The 15939-nt window shown below is 34.9% G+C and overlaps 1 protein-coding gene and 1 long non-coding RNA gene across 17 annotated transcripts in view; one reads left to right on the top strand and one right to left on the bottom strand.

Annotated features, from left to right (window-relative positions):
* Positions 1 to 15939, bottom strand: part of VPS13B (vacuolar protein sorting 13 homolog B) — a 763196-nt gene that overhangs the window by 532660 nt on the left and 214597 nt on the right. For all 16 annotated transcript variants that reach the window (XR_014255333.1, XM_082432674.1, XM_082432665.1 and 13 more), the window contains 2 exons: positions 2986 to 3120; positions 2016 to 2189 (listed from right to left, as the gene is read on the bottom strand). Coding sequence is in view for 15 of the 16 variants with exons in the window: in XM_082432674.1 (XP_082288800.1) it covers positions 2016 to 2189; positions 2986 to 3120 (309 nt within the window). In the remaining variant the exon portion in view is untranslated. The remainder of the gene's footprint in view (positions 1 to 2015; positions 2190 to 2985; positions 3121 to 15939) is intronic.
* LOC309646451 lies at positions 3131 to 15284 on the top strand. Its single transcript, XR_014255373.1, has 2 exons — positions 3131 to 14625; positions 14664 to 15284. It is a non-coding gene; the product is annotated as an uncharacterized lncRNA (long non-coding RNA).

The following is a 15939-nucleotide window of genomic DNA, read 5'->3' as shown; positions in this document are numbered from 1 at the left end:
TGAAGAATCCCTGTCCAATTTAAGAATATGCAGTAGATTCTAATAAGCTTAGTCCCTTCTTAGGTATCAAAATTCTAACCAGATGGTCTGGTCATTCTAATAACATTTTAATGATCTTATGATTTGAAAACAAAACCTACTGAAAACTACTATTTGGAAAATTATATAACGGAGTTTCTCAAACAGCATATTTAAAGAATATAATTAAATAGGCATTAAAAAAAGCATGATGTTGGGACTTCCCTGGTGGTCCAGTGGTAAAGAATCCGCCTTCCAATGCAGGTGAGTCAGGTTCGATACCTGGTCAAGGAACTAAGATCCCACATGCTACGGGGCAAGTAAGCCCAAGCACCACACCAGCTGAGCTCGCGCGCCTCAACGAGTGAGAGAGCCCATGTGCCCTGGAGCCAGCACACCACAACTAGAAGAAGCCCCCCGCGCCGCCAACTAGAGAGAAGCCCACATGCCACAACTATGACCCGACTCAGTCAAAAACAAAAAAAGAGAAAGAAAATAAATAAGTTAGGGGGGAAAATCAAAAAGCATGATGTTTATTTAACCACCAATCCCTTCTCCCTAAAACTGGGGTAGGCAAACCACATAGGCTAAATCTCGCCCACCTCCTGCTTTGTGAATAAAGTTTTACTGGAACACAGTCACACTCATTCATTTACATATTGGGTATGACTATTTTTGTGTGTTCTAATAGCAGAACTGAACAGCTGAGACAGAGCCCATATGGCCCACAAAGCCTAAAAGGTTAGTTATCTGGCCTTTAGTAAAATGTTTACCAAACCCTACTTTAAAGGACTGGTAAAATCTTCTACCCATAGGCACAGTCTTACTTGGGTATTGGCCTCATCCTCACAATTTTTTCCTTAGGAAACCACACCCATCCTCATCAAGTTGAAAATGTCTTTTTGAGGAGTATTGTCTTTAAAGGCAAGCTGACTCAGGGGTTCTCAGACTCACCTTTCAAACACTAATTTCTAGTTTCTAGTGTGGATGCCATTCAGCTGCAAATGCTACTATAACAAATTCTGCTTTCAAATGGTTTTGCATCCCTGCATATGTGCACTGCTTCGAATAGTCACCTCCATATAGTCTCTGTGTAGTTAGTTAATTACAAATCTTTTCATGGTTTCTACTTTGAACTTAGTGCAGTCATGCTTAACATATTTTCTACAAGCTACAGTTCTTGTCATATAATGTTAATTGAGCTCTACTCTTAGGCAGCTATTATTATTTCTAGCATCATTGTCTTGGCTTTACCAACTACATACTGACTAACTGAACTCATGGCTGACATCAGGCTCTACTTACTATACCTTTTTATCCCCAGTCTTCATTGATAGTTCCAGTATCTCCTCTCAACATGAGAGGTGTGGATCTGTTATTATGGTGTGAATAAAATGAAACAGATTCTAGGCAAAGTGCTTCTAGAAAAAAATTTAACTCTAAGAAATAAGAGCTTGACTTCTGAGTTTTTTCCTTTATTACAACATCAATATCTTTTCCTTTTTGTACAAGCACAGGAGGCCCAAACACCTAACTTTAACATGGCAAACTATGGGTCACAAAGTGCTACTATCCCAAGAAAAATATTTTCTCTTTGCAATGTTTTAAATTTCTTTTACTCCTTTCTATGTATTACATGATATATTTTAAAACTCAGTTGGGTTTAGTAGTAGTAGTAGTTGAATCTGAGATTAACTGTTATACATACAACTGAGTTATCTCAATAAAATAGAATAAAATCATTATTGTTTGTAAACACGTCATTTATCAAAAATGATACAAAATACTTCATTTGAATTTTCAAAGAGCGTAACTGCAGAGTGTATCCCAATGGACACAAATGAAAAAGAGAGGAAGAAAGAAATGGAGGGAGGGAGGGAGGGAGGGAAGGAGGGAGGGAGGAAGTTAAGGAAAGGAGAGAAGGAAAGAAAAAAAGTCCAATTTTAAAAGTCTTGCTGGAAAGGAAAATGCAAATAAATGAATAATGATGTACTTACCGGAACTGTGGCAGTAGTCCATATACTGTGGAACTAGGACTGTGAAGGCTATTAAATCTGGAGCTAAGAGAGATTCTGGCTTTCTACTCTCATTGAGCCACTTGCTGCTATGAAGGTCTTTAGTGTCAGAAGGACCCTGAAGCAATGGAATTAACTTCTCTTTTCCACTCTCACCTGAACAGAAATATTTACGAAAAAGAAACTCTTATCAAATAAAACATAGGAGTACCCTGAAGATGTTTGATCTTAAAGTATACTAACATCATAATATAAAATTTCAGTTTATACTTGGTAATTCTAGCAGAACATTTAGTTATACTCTAAAAAGTATGACTGATAAAATTAAAAGCACTTTTAACTCTTAAAAGGTTGTTTTAATATTTAGCTAATGAATGTAGAACATGTTCAGAAAAGCTTATAAAATAAAACAACATGAACACACTGTATTCTAAATATTCAATGGAATCTGTACCTATTTAATCTTATCTAGACATTTAATCCACACTGGAAAAAGTTAAATAACAAACAGTTTAAAGAAAATATTATGAAATAAAATATTGGAAGGAAGGCGGAATCAATTACAACATTCAGTTGAAAAACAGCTGGGTTTTCTGTTTAATTTCATTATACTAACAACATCTTAATTTAATTTTTAAGTGTCATATACATCTATACCTCCTATTCCCCCCCAAAAGTGTAAGAATAAACTTTCCTTTAATTTTTCCTCCCTCATAACCATTCTTAAAACTATGCAAAGATTTTTTTCCTTAAATAAAAATTAACCTATTAATGTCAAGAAGTATCATCCTGGCACAATTAACAACTTTTTTCAAGTAAAAATAAAAAAATTTAAAACCTCTGATTCATAGGAACAATGAGTAAATTCTTGTTTCAGTAACGCTCCTTGTAAAACGCACGGCCAATTCTCCTACACAGGCAATAAAGTTTTACACGGTCCAGCTGCACATACCTGGGGCTTTGGCACAAATTTTTATTGATCCCATGGTCCCAGAGGCACATTTGACCAATGATGTGCTGCAGTACTTCAATTCAACATTCTGGATTGAGCCCTCAAGAGTTGGCAGGGGATTCTTAGATTTCACACCTAATAAAAGAAAACTGCAAATGTACTAGCCGATTGAATTTAAATAATTTTTATACTCCTTCACCAAGGCATTTAGACTTAATTACACTTTAATTATCTACCTCAGATGTTCTTACAGTATTTGTGTTAGGCTTCACAGTTTAGTGTTTAGGAGTTAAAAAGATGCAATTTTAAAATAAATGGGCTGAACTCACATAACTATACCTATGCAAATTTGAAACAAATATTTGTTTAAAAATCAGGAGACTAAAAAATCATATTTGGTTTTAGAATATAGAGTAAGATTTTCAATTTGATACAAATTTAACTTATAAATTGAGTTTCATTTAGGCAGAGACATGTAATTTAAGCACGAAACTTCCTGAGTAAACAGCCTCCTCAAAATATCTTGGTCAGGTGGGGTGAAGAGAGAGAAACAAGATAGCTCAGAACAGCTCCTAAGTTAAAATACAATAGCTTATAAGCAAAATTGACATCCCTTGTGTAGCTAAAAGAAACCAAAGGGATTCTACATCAATTAACAAAAAAAGTGGATATTAACATCTCTACTATATGCTACTTGCTGAAGAACATAAAAGCACAGAAGGGAACAATTACCATGACATAAATGGTAGGGAAAACTTAATTCAAAAAGGAGAGACTCATTTTAGCCCTGAAGGGTAGGTGAGAATTAAAAAGGCAGAGAAACCTTAAGAACATTACACTAACATTATTGCAAACCACTAAAATAATGATAATGATGATGAACTCTAATCAACTAACATTTACTGGAGGACTTACTATGTGTTATACACACATCTCATTCAATCCTCACAACAGGGCTGTGATAAAGATGTTATTGTTATCCTCATTTTTACAAACTGGGCTAAAATGGCTTAGAGGAATTAAGTAATTTTTGCTCAGTCCTACAGCACAGAGAAACAGCTGAGGTGTTTAACACAATTTGATCCTATCACAGAAAACTTCACCACTCATTTCACCTATATTCATGAAGAGTGGCCTTCTTTTCCCCATTCCACATTCCAATCAAATATATATTATCCTTCATATTTGAAACTCCTTTAAGGAGAACTAAGTATGAATAATTAAGAAAATCATGAACCTTTTATGACAGATATATTAAACATTACTCTAAAATCTTTGATCTCAAACTCTGGTGCATTCAAGAAGCCCCATAGTCCTCCAAGAGTCTTCCTGAGATGTGGCCCAGGAACCTGCAGTTTAACTAACACACTACATGGTTTGCCAGTGGTTAAAGGACATCATCTTGAGAAATACCTTCTCACATAGTAATCTTTACTTCAGAAGGACCTATAAATTTACTAATTCCTATTTGACTGTTATATAAACATGTATCAATTGGTTGCTCTTCCCCAATATTCACCACCTGTGTTATTTCCATTTGCAGTGGTACCTATTATCCTCAAAGCAGGAGTCTAAATGCTGTGTATTTAGACATTTTTCTATGATTTTATCAGTTTTTATCAAATTCTCAAAATCTATGACTCAAAAAACTTAAGAAGCAGTATTTCAGAAAGTTAAATGATGCCAACAATACGAAATAAACATAGCAGTAGTAGTAATAACAGTAGTAGCAGTACTACTAGTTATAGCACCTAACACTCAATGACTAAGTGCCATGCACTATGCCCAGTTTGTTATTTTTATTCATCTCAAAAGAAAAAAAAAAAGGTAGCTATTACTATTCCACTTTACATTCAGGAAAACCAAGGTTTAGAGAAATAAGGATTTTGCCCAGGCTCGAGTCAGAAAGTGGGCAGACGTGGTTCACTTTTCTCTTCATAAGAAAAGAAGCTGAGCTACCCTGCATATTTAACATCTACTGTGGATGCAGAAGTTATAATCAGTGGATAATTTACACTGCTCCAATCATTATGTTAAGTAATGAGAGGGATACAAAATGGAATAATACCCTCCTCTAACTCTCAAGCCCCCAGAGTCAGACTCTCATTCTATGCCAATTTTTTGAAAAAACTTAAAGAATATAGATAGTGATGAGCAGACAAGAGCTAATCAAAGATTCTCTCAAGGGTTACTGATGGTGTTAAGAACCAAAAGATTGAATTAATTCTGGTAGATGCAAAAATAAAAAAATATGAATAGACAAAAATGGCTTTTTAAAAAATTATTTTATAAGCTGCTTCTTTTACAGTTTACACCAAGTTTAGGACTCTACCTTGAATCTCAAATGATACGTCTTTGTTAATATCTAATGCATGCCGTATATAAGACTCTTATCAGAAGAAGTTGCTGGAAACCTCTTCTGATAAGAATCACTTATACAAATATAAAGCATCTTAGTTTAGACTAATACTATCAAGAAATTATTTCACTTTTTATGATCATTACATTTCTCAGATTTTTTTAAAAATATTTATTTATTTGTTTACTTGGCTGCGTTGGGTCTTAGTTGTGGCATGCAGGATCTAGTTCCCTGACTAGGGATCAAACTCGGGCCCCCTGCATTGGGAGTGAGGAGTCTTAGCCACTAGACTGCCAGGGAAGTCCCTCTCAGATATGTTTAAACTTGTTTTAGTAACTAAAACATCCTGCATACTTTCTCCTTAAGAAAACTTTTTCAAAAAGCAATTTGTTTTTAATGGTTCAAGCTCAGATTTTTAAAAAGATAATTATAGTCATCTTTTGATAGACTTCAACAATGGAGAAAAACTGCTAGTAAAAAATAACCTCAGTAATGTAAATTATGGACTTTGGGTGATTATGATGTGTCAATGTAGGTCCATCAATCGTTAACAATTGTGCCACTCTGGTAGGGGATGTCGATACTGGGAGAGGCTGTGCAGACCAAGAAGGAGGCAGAAAGTATATGGAAAACCTCATACCTTCCTCTCAGTTTTGCTGTGAACCTAAAATTACTCTAAAGAAGAAAAAGTATTAATAAAAAATAATTTAAAAATAAACTTGGTTTCTTTCCACTCTACCATAAACCAAAATTTGTAAAACACCCCAAACATAAGCACTAGGGAGGTAGAAAGGAGCAGAGTCTTGGCATTGCACAACTCAGGGCACCATTCACACTTTTTTCTGTCTACATGAATGCAGCTTCCTGAAACTGTGAAAGGAAATCTCCTGTTAGGAATGCAATATGGTGAAACAAAAAGACCAAAAGCTCTGAAACTGAAAAAGCAAGCCTTCAGATATAGGTAGCATTACATATCTAGTAGTTATGTGGCTTAAGGCAAGATACTATTATTGTTCCATGTGGAGGCCAAAATACTGCAGTTATTGTTCAAGGTATTTAACTCTGAGAAATCTGCTGAACTTTATACAGAACTTAATTTAGGGAAGAGGTGCAAAATTTTGATAAGATGTACAGTCAGTTGACATGAGTCAATAGGAAAATCACAAAGACAGTGACAATACCTTACATTTGAAATAATGACTTTACAAAGCATTACAAAGCACTCTCATGTGGATTTACTCAAATATTGCTGTCATATTCTACTAGAGGAAGGGAAGAGGGACTCCCTAAGGCACTGCAATTGAAATACAACTTTACATGGTATACGCTTTCAATGGAATAATCTAAAAATAATAGTGAATTTTTGTAATACAATTTAATATAAAATAATGCACTGTTACTTTTTCTCCTTAGAGTATTTTTCTGAAAAATATTAACTCTGAACACACATTCTTAGTCCTGTGGTGCACCCTTAGCTCAGATTCTTTATACACCGCCTTTCTTGCCCAACATAATTCTCCTGGCCTCACAGACACGTTAACCCCCCCGTGTTCAGTAATCAACTTACGATCACTCTTATAATTATCATCTATAAATCAGAAGATGAAATAATGAGAATGACCTGTATATCTGTGTGGAAGTAAAAGATTAAGGAGTCAAGCCATATGTAAGTTTACCTCTGTTTCCTCCTTAATTTTTACGGGCCTAAACCAACAAAGAAATGAAAATGAAAAGATAAGCACTATATGTGCAACTCTCAAAGAGGCAAGAACTGTCATCAAAATTTCAGAAGATGGATGCTGATGAACAAGTAACAACAAGATGACTTAGAGAAAAGTGCCCGTGGGTTATTAAACTAAGAAGTAAGTTGATCTGCAATAAGCCCTGGAAAGATAAGAATTAAAGAAGCCAGGCAGTTCAGAGGGCAGGAATGCAGATAAGGCTAAAAAGATGAGCAGTGACTGAAAGTCTATCTAATAACCACACATCCTTTGTTTTAATTGCTGAAGCCACACAACTACCCCACACTCATCCTGGCAAAAGACTGAAGGGTTCACGCTGGAGAGGCTGAACCAGAAGGACTCTGAACTAAGGAATAATACCAAGGAAAAGGTTGCATGCTAAAAATGGGAGATTGTCTAAAAATCTATATAAAATAGATGTACTAAATAATGAAATCTCCTTTTCTTTTACTCTCTAAGGACACTGAATGCCAGAGTTACAACCTGCAGGAAAGAAATGGAAGGTTTTCTATCTTTGAAAACTGGCCAGTCCAAGAAAAAGGAACCAGAGATACTGATAACTGATTATCCCCAAACAACAACAACAAAAATGAGTAAGTGTGCAATTCCCCTACAATAACACCAGCCATTCAATAAGCTCCAACCTCACACACAAGTTCCCAATTAGTTATTTAGTATTTTATTCTACAATATGAGGGCTCATCAGAAACTAGGTATAAATCACTAACATGAAAAGGAGAGATAAACAACAAACACAGAAAAGGAACTTGGGGTAAAAAGACAATGCTGGGAACAGAAAACTTAGGTAATAATAATTATATTATTGTATTATACTTACTACTACTACTACTACTACTACTACTGCTGCTGCTGCTGCTGCTATCCTTGGAGGGAGTACAGAAGACACTAGAACAAGAACAGCATGTTTAGCTGAACTTTTCAAAGAACAAAAAATAGCCATTAGAAATTAAAAACATGATGTTAATTCTCCTTAAATTAATATAATAAGAAAATAAAGGTGAGGAAATCTACCACATAAATTAAAACAAAAAATCCAGAGAGACTGAAAATGGGCCAAATGACCAATAAATGAAAGGATCAGCATAAACAATCAAATATCTGAAAACCAAAAGTTCTAGGAAGAACTATTAAAACAAAACGGAGAAAATAATCAAAGAAATAATTCAACAAGGTCTCCCCAAATGAAGTACATGAGTTTCAAATTAACAGGTTGCACCACGTATCCAGTGCAACAAATGAAAAAACAAATATCAGGGGTAAAGAGAGAAGCTCCTAAAAGTTTCTGAGATAGAAAAGAAACAGATGCATAAAAACAGAAAAATGTTAATACATAAACATACAACATACAATTAGAATGGCATCAAACTTCTCAACAGCAACACTGGAAACAAGAAGACAACAAAGCAATGCTTTTTAAAGTCTGTAGAAAAATCATTCCCAACCTACAAATCTACATATACACCCAAACTACCTTCACATATGAAGGCAGAATAAAGATTCACTCAAACATGCCATATCTGAAAGAAGTTTACTTCCTTTGCTAGAAAGACAGCTACAGAACTGTGCTCTACCAAAAAGAGGAATAAATCAGGAAAGAATAATATATGTGATCCAAGAAACAGGGGATCCAATATAAGAGAAAAGGGAATTTCCAGGACAATGATAAAAGGAAACTTCAAGACATCTGTAGCAGGTTCAGAAGGAAACAGAGATGGAAACAGGAGGAAAGTACACTAAAAGAATAATGACTACAAAAATTAAAACTAGGGACTTCCCTGGTGGTCCAGTGGGTAAGACTCCGCGCTCCCAGGGCAGAGGCCTGGGTTCGATCCCTACTCGGGGAACTAGATCCCACATGCGTGCTGCAACTAAGAGTCCACATGCCGCAACTAAAGATCCCGCATGCTGCAACTAAGACCCGGCACTGCCTAAATAAATAAATAAATAAGGTATAAAGTACTTTAAAAATTAAAACTAATTATCTCATGCATCTGAACATACTGAGAGAAGACATGCTTCTCTAAGAATTTAGGGGAATTCATATTAAGTACATGGAACACTAATGAAACAAAAAAAGGCAGTTATTAACTCCAAGGATAAAAGCTGCATAAGAAAAAACATTTAAAGGTAGTATACTATAATTCATACATACATGGTCATAATATATTAATACTGAATATATACTTAAGCAAAAGCTGTGATATAATTAGATGACTTAGGAGAAAAGAAGAACAGAGATACAGACAGCGAGTATTGGCCATAAAAGCTAAATCCTCTTAGTAGGCGAAATAATGCCATCCCGCCCTCACTCAAGATGCCCATATCCTAATCCCAGAACCTGGGAATATGTTCTTAACATGGCAAAGGAATATTAAGGCGCAAACAGAATTAAGGTTGCTAATAAGCTAATTTGAAATGCGAAGATTATCCCATACTACCCAGGTAGAACCAATATAATCATCAGGGTTCTTAAAAATGAAAGAGGAAGGCAGAAGAAGAGAGTCAGAGAAAGACATGTCATGACAGAAGCTCTACCACAGAAATCTTCTGGCTTTGAAGATGAGGGATGAGGGCCACAGACCAAGGAATGCTGGTGGCCTACAGAAGGTGGAAAAAGCGAGGAAACGGATTCTCTCCTAGAGGCTTCAAGAGGAACACAGCCCTGCTGACACCTTGATTTTAGTGAGACTCATTTTAGACTTTAAACTACAGAACTGTAATAAAATGAACTTATGTTGTTTTAGGGCATTAAGGTTGTTGTAGTAGAAAGTATGTTTACAATATCTAAACATGAAAAATAAGAAAATTTCAATATAAGCATTTTATTTAGAAATTTAGAGGTAAATATCTAAGAATGAGCCAAAAATGACTGCCCTTAAAAAACCAGTGAAGATTATAAGGGCCCACAGAACTGCTCTTTTTGTTACAAGCTTTACAAAACTATAATTTAATAAAATAAAACAAAAGGTCATTCAGGACATTCAAGCAGCCAGGACGCATTCTAGATACACAAAAATAATAAAATCATAGGATAGTGAACCAATAGTAAAGGTTTCCGTAGAGGGAAGAGGTAAATTCCTTTAAAATACGCGTTGAAGGAGTAGAGTTATTAGGGAACGTTATACAAAATAGCAATAGCAAAGAGCTTCTAAATGGTTGATATTGTAGTAAAAACGAAGCATTATCATTTCAGGGGAAGAATAAAAGGAGAAAGCAAAAGGAGAGGAAGATTTATCACATGAGAAGAAGGTGGAAGTCTTCACAAGAGCGGCTGGGCAGGCAAGAACATACAGGTGGACCAAGAAAGCTGGTTAGTTCCGAGGCTCAATAGGTGACAAAGACTGCAAATGACCTCCTGTGATAAGACATGCAAACAGGAGACAGCAAACTTTAAAAGGTAGTGGTTGTTTTGTTATTGTTGTTGATGATAATGATTTTATTGTTTTTAACATGGAAAAGCAGATGAAGTGACAGCCTAGGGCTAAACCAAAATATTTGGGTAAAAATCACTTAATATTTTGAACAGAATATAAAATATAACCATTGAACTATAACCAATTAAATGACAGAAAACAAAAAGTAATCTCAAAAGTATAGCTCACAGTGATAATTAGGTGATAGAATTGAACTATCACAAGGAACATATTCACAAGGAACAAAACACAAAGTCTTCTATAGCAAGGGCTTACTTTTCATTGTCCCACCCTCACCGCAATCCCTGTCCATTCTGCTGTAGTTTCCAGCAAAAAGAGAGTCAACAGGCATTTACTAAGTATGTACAAATCTGGTTCTCTCAGTCTTTTTTTTAACATCAACAATGGCAAATAAACATTTGGCAAGTAAAGACTCAGCTTCATACTGACAGAATGATGAAAAAGGTGCCCTAACTTAAAACAATATATTCTGCCACCTAGTTTATGACATAACTCTTAATGTAAATATTAACAAAATAAAGTCTGCTTCTAACTCTAAAATTCCATGAATCAGAATCTCGATCCTACATGTCACTGTCATACTAGCCACGTACATTCCTCGAAAACTAACTTGCAGTGTCAATAAGAATTAACCTGCTCTTCTTCAAGATTACTTAACTTTGTGCTGCGATTACAGGTGAGGGAATTTAGACATTTCTGGCTATAAGGAACTAGAAAAATAAATCTTTTCATGTGGAAGGGGGCAGAGCCTGGTTAGAATACTGAAGAACTTACAACTTCTGGACACAGTCTAACAAGAAGACTTCAGTAACTCATTTAGACTTCATGGGCTTAAAAGAAGAGAATTCCAGATAGCTTACCAAAGTACCTCAATTATAACAGATGTTCAAGAACAAAGAATTTTCTTTATCCTTGACGTCTTCACTACCAAGTGTGGAAACTAAAAAACTAACATTAATGTTGGCAGATCATATCATTAATTTCTTTTCCCTTAGGCTGCTTTTAAAGATTTATGTTTGTCTTTAGCACACTGGGGTTTCACCACAACGTATCTACTTAGAAATTTAGGTTTATTTTTCCTGTTCGGGATTTATGATTCTTAAATCTGAAGATTCACATCTTGCATCAATTTTGTGCGGTAAAAAAGAAGTCTCTAAATAGTGCCTCTCTCCTAGTTTCTCTTTCTGAGAGTCTTATTAGACCTATACAGAATCCTCTCATTCTAGTGACCAGATCTATTGACTAGTATTTCACATTTTCATCTCTATTTTCAGTGCTGCATTCTGGATAATTTCTTTATATCCACCTTTAAGTTCACAACTAGTGTCTGTAGCTATGTCTAATCTACATCATTCATTCAGTGACTTCTGACCTTCCATTTTTTTAATTCTCTAGTCCTTATTAACAATATCTATGCCTCCCTCCTATTTTCAACTCCATCTTTTACTTCTTTAATAATTTTAAACTTAGTAATTTTATACTCTTTTTCCAGTTATTATATTACTGAAATTCTAGGAGTCTATATTGGCCATTGGAGGTCTGTGCTCTTGGGGGATTATTTTCAAGTCGTTAGTAACTTGGGATTCTGGGCTTACATTTCAAAAGGCTTTCTTTTTTAAACACACTGCCAGAATTAAGGGTATTTGCCAAAGCAAATATTTGTGTTTACTATTAGATACCCAGAGATGTAACCAGTCCACCCAGGATCACATTTTAAGTTAACTTATTGGTTTGATGGTTCCTAAACCATGAAGAAATTAAAATCTGAGTGCTGACAGGACTGTGGTTACAAATTCTCAGGGAAAGCACCCTCCATCTTCCCCATCAAGGCCAAAACAAAGAAGCTTCTTTGTTAAAACGAGAGTGGGGCAGAGTTTTAAAACAGTCCATCTTTCCACTAGTCCTTAGAAGTTATGAGCTTAGGGAAATGGAAATCACGTCCCAATTCCTCCTTTCTTGTCCCCACCCCGTTCTGGTGATTAAAAGCCAAACCCACTGGTAACTGAGGTTGCCACAGCCCATTAGGACAGTCAAAGCATGAATACCTGCTTCCTACTCTGGTTTTTCGTTTCCTCCTTGTTTGGGAACTTTTTTTTTTTTTTTTTTCTTGCAGGTTCAGCAGTTCACTTAGCATTATATGTGTTATACATTATCCAGCATGGGTGTTCGTAAAGGAAAGGATTTCAGGTTAATTAGCATACCATGCTACCAGGCACAGAAGTCACATCACACTATGCTATACGTTTCTTAAGTAAACATACCTCGTAATTGAATTTTTTCTCCCTAGGATTTCATCCATGATAGATGAGGAAGTAACAAGTATTTTTTGAGGTTAAACACTGCAGGTTATGCAGAGACATTAAACACATTATAAATCCCAAAATGTACTAGTTTAACTACTTTGTTTCCATAACTGTAAAGTGGGTATAATTCACCAGCTACCTTACAGAATAATCCTAAGCCCCGAAATGATAAGTGGATGGTGGTTACCAGAGCATCTGGCATGTAAGTATTCACTAAATGTTAGCTAGTATATTCTCACTGTTACTATTACTACAAACAACACAAGCTTATCGGGGAAGTTCAGTTTATATACATTAAGGAGTAATAAGGCAGTTTACTAAATGATACACTAATCACTACACTTTTATTCTAGTATAAACTCTGCCACCAAATAACTGTGTAATCTTAGATTCAAAATCTCTGTGGCTCAGTTTCCTCATCTGAAGAAAACAAAAAAGAGTGGTAGTATTTGATTACAACTAAGATTTCTTTAAGCTTTAAAAACCAATGATCAGCTGCAGTGTAGGAGATTAAAGACTGTATAATGGGATACGGAAAGGAAAAGTGGCCTTTCAAGGGAGCAATATTGTCACATACCATCAGTATTTTGTTAAAGGCAAAGAAAAATTACAGTAATTAAATGAAGCAGTCATTATGTTTCTGTACCTATGATAGAAAAAATATGGACTAGGTAAAGTCAGTTAATGACTTTAGTGAAAGATGAGAAAAATTAATTTATATATAATTAAATTTTATTTATAAATTGATACTGCAAGAATAACTTTTGAAACCTTTTATATCTCCCCCTAGCCTCTAGAGCTATAATGTCTGATAACGAATAATTAATTACTACTTTATGATACAAATAATAAAGTCATGCATTATTAGATTGGGTTTTTCTATACATAAAAGTTCTTAGTTGAAATAATAAATAACACCCAATTACTAGTTATGATCATTCAGTATTGTACCCATACATGAACTTAAAAAGAAAATAACACTTAGGATAATAGAGTAAAATGCTTAAAAAAAAAAAATACCTGCTTCTTGGATTAGGTATTTCATAACACATATGAGAAGGAAATACATAAAAATAAATTCTCATTAATATTAAGAATCCGCCTGCCAATGCAGGGAACACTGGTTCAAGCCCCGGTCCAGGAAGATCCCACATGCCACGAAGCAACTAAGCCCGTGCGCCACAACTACTGAGCCTGCGCTCTAGAGCCTGCGAGCCACAACTAGTGAAGCCCACATGCCTAGAGCCCATGCTCCGCAACAAGAGAAGCCGCCACAGTGAGAAGCCTGTGCACCGGAACGAAGAGTAGCCCCGTCTCACCGCAACTAGAGAAAGCTCGTGCACAGCAACAAAGACCCAACGCAGCCAAAAATAAATAAATTAAAAAAAAAAAATTCTCATTAATAACCACTGGTGGAAATATCTAAAGAAGGGCTACTATGTAAAAGTCATATTAAACTCCATATTCTGACAGTCAAAGTGAGTAAAGGGGAGAGGAAGCCATCACTCTTGGGCATTAAATTAAGAAAAAAACAAACCATGTAGGCATGAGGGCAAAAATGAAATGAGATCATTTAAAAATATCACACAGGAAGACTAGAAACTATTTTTAAAAGCTTATTGTAAATATAAGAGGGAAACTGTGTCAAAGATTTTTTAATAAAAAATTTAAATGTGAATAAGGATGCTAAATGATTAGCTAGCAAAGTAAAAAAGACATCACAGTAAGGGCAAAACTATCTTTTAAATTAAGGAAACTCAAGTGTGTGTGTGTGTGTGTGTGTGTGTGTGTGTGTGTGTGTGTGTGTGTGTGTGTGTAGAGGGAGTTGGTAAAGGGCACACCAGAATAAAAATAAATATAACATTCACTCCCTCTGCATAGGACAAGATCATTCTTCTTTCCTTAGTTTAATTCCGCCCTAAGGCATTCTCAATTCTACCACAAAGTAAAATCTAACCACTATGAAACCTTGACTCTTGACAAGCATTCTTTTATTATAAGAACTGTGACTGCATGCAACCAAGATTCATTCTTGCTACTTCAATCACTGACCTCCAAGGACAAAATCAAAGGCCTACCACATACAACTCTGGACTGTCTCTCACTGAGAAGGGCAATCACCCTGGCTTGAGGATGCAAGTTTTTGTCTGCATCACCTAAGGATGATCATCTACTAATGGTTCCTTATGCATACACTAAATTTTGACTCCCATGTCTCATTCATTCACTCACTGATTCATTATGTTTTTACTATACACTACTATATACCAAGCACAGTCTAGGGTTATAGGGGTAAACAAGACCAATTCAAGCTCTTCTCTCATGAAATCCACAATCTAGTTGAATGAATAAATAAATCCATGAATCAGTAAATGGTAAAGAATACAAAAGAAAATTCACCTAAGAGGAGATACAAATAATAAAAAGATGTATGACAAAAGATCAATTTTGCTATAACTAAACAAAAGTGAGCTAAAGGAAAACTGGAAATTTAAGCAACAAACAACATTCAAAGTTATTGAGGTTTTATTAAAATAACCATTTTCCTTCATTACCAGTTGCAATGAATATTCATGGAATGATGTGAGAGAACAATACATCTATACATTATTTTTTTTAAGTTTATAATCCATAACCAAGTAACTCAGTCCTGGGAATTCATCTCAAAGAAATAACTAAAAAGAAGGAAAAATGCTTTACAGCAATATTAATTAGCAGCAAAAATCAGAAAATACTTTAAATGTCAGAAGAGGAGAATGGTTAAGTGCATTATAAAATATCAATATCTCATTATTAATAAAAACCTATGTTACTTGATGTTTATGTAAAAGTATACAAAATGTATCTATAAGAAATGTTAAATCAAACAACAATAGAACATCAGATGGTACATGCAATATGGTTACAACTATGAAAACTACACATGGAAAAATAATAGAAATTATATAGAAATTGGCATTAATGTAGAAATTGGAAATTTTATAAAACTTCATATATAATCTAAATATTGACTTACTAATAAGTCTGGAAGCTTTAATACCATCATATAATAAGGTTTCACATTAAAGACTACAAACAAATTATACTCTATAACA

The sequence above is a fragment of the Balaenoptera physalus genome, assembly GCF_965194825.1.
Source record: "Balaenoptera physalus genome assembly, chromosome: 17".
Taxonomy (NCBI): domain Eukaryota; kingdom Metazoa; phylum Chordata; class Mammalia; order Artiodactyla; family Balaenopteridae; genus Balaenoptera; species Balaenoptera physalus.
The sequence above is the reverse complement of the archived record's forward strand: the minus strand, read 5'-3'. Positions and strand labels throughout refer to the sequence as shown.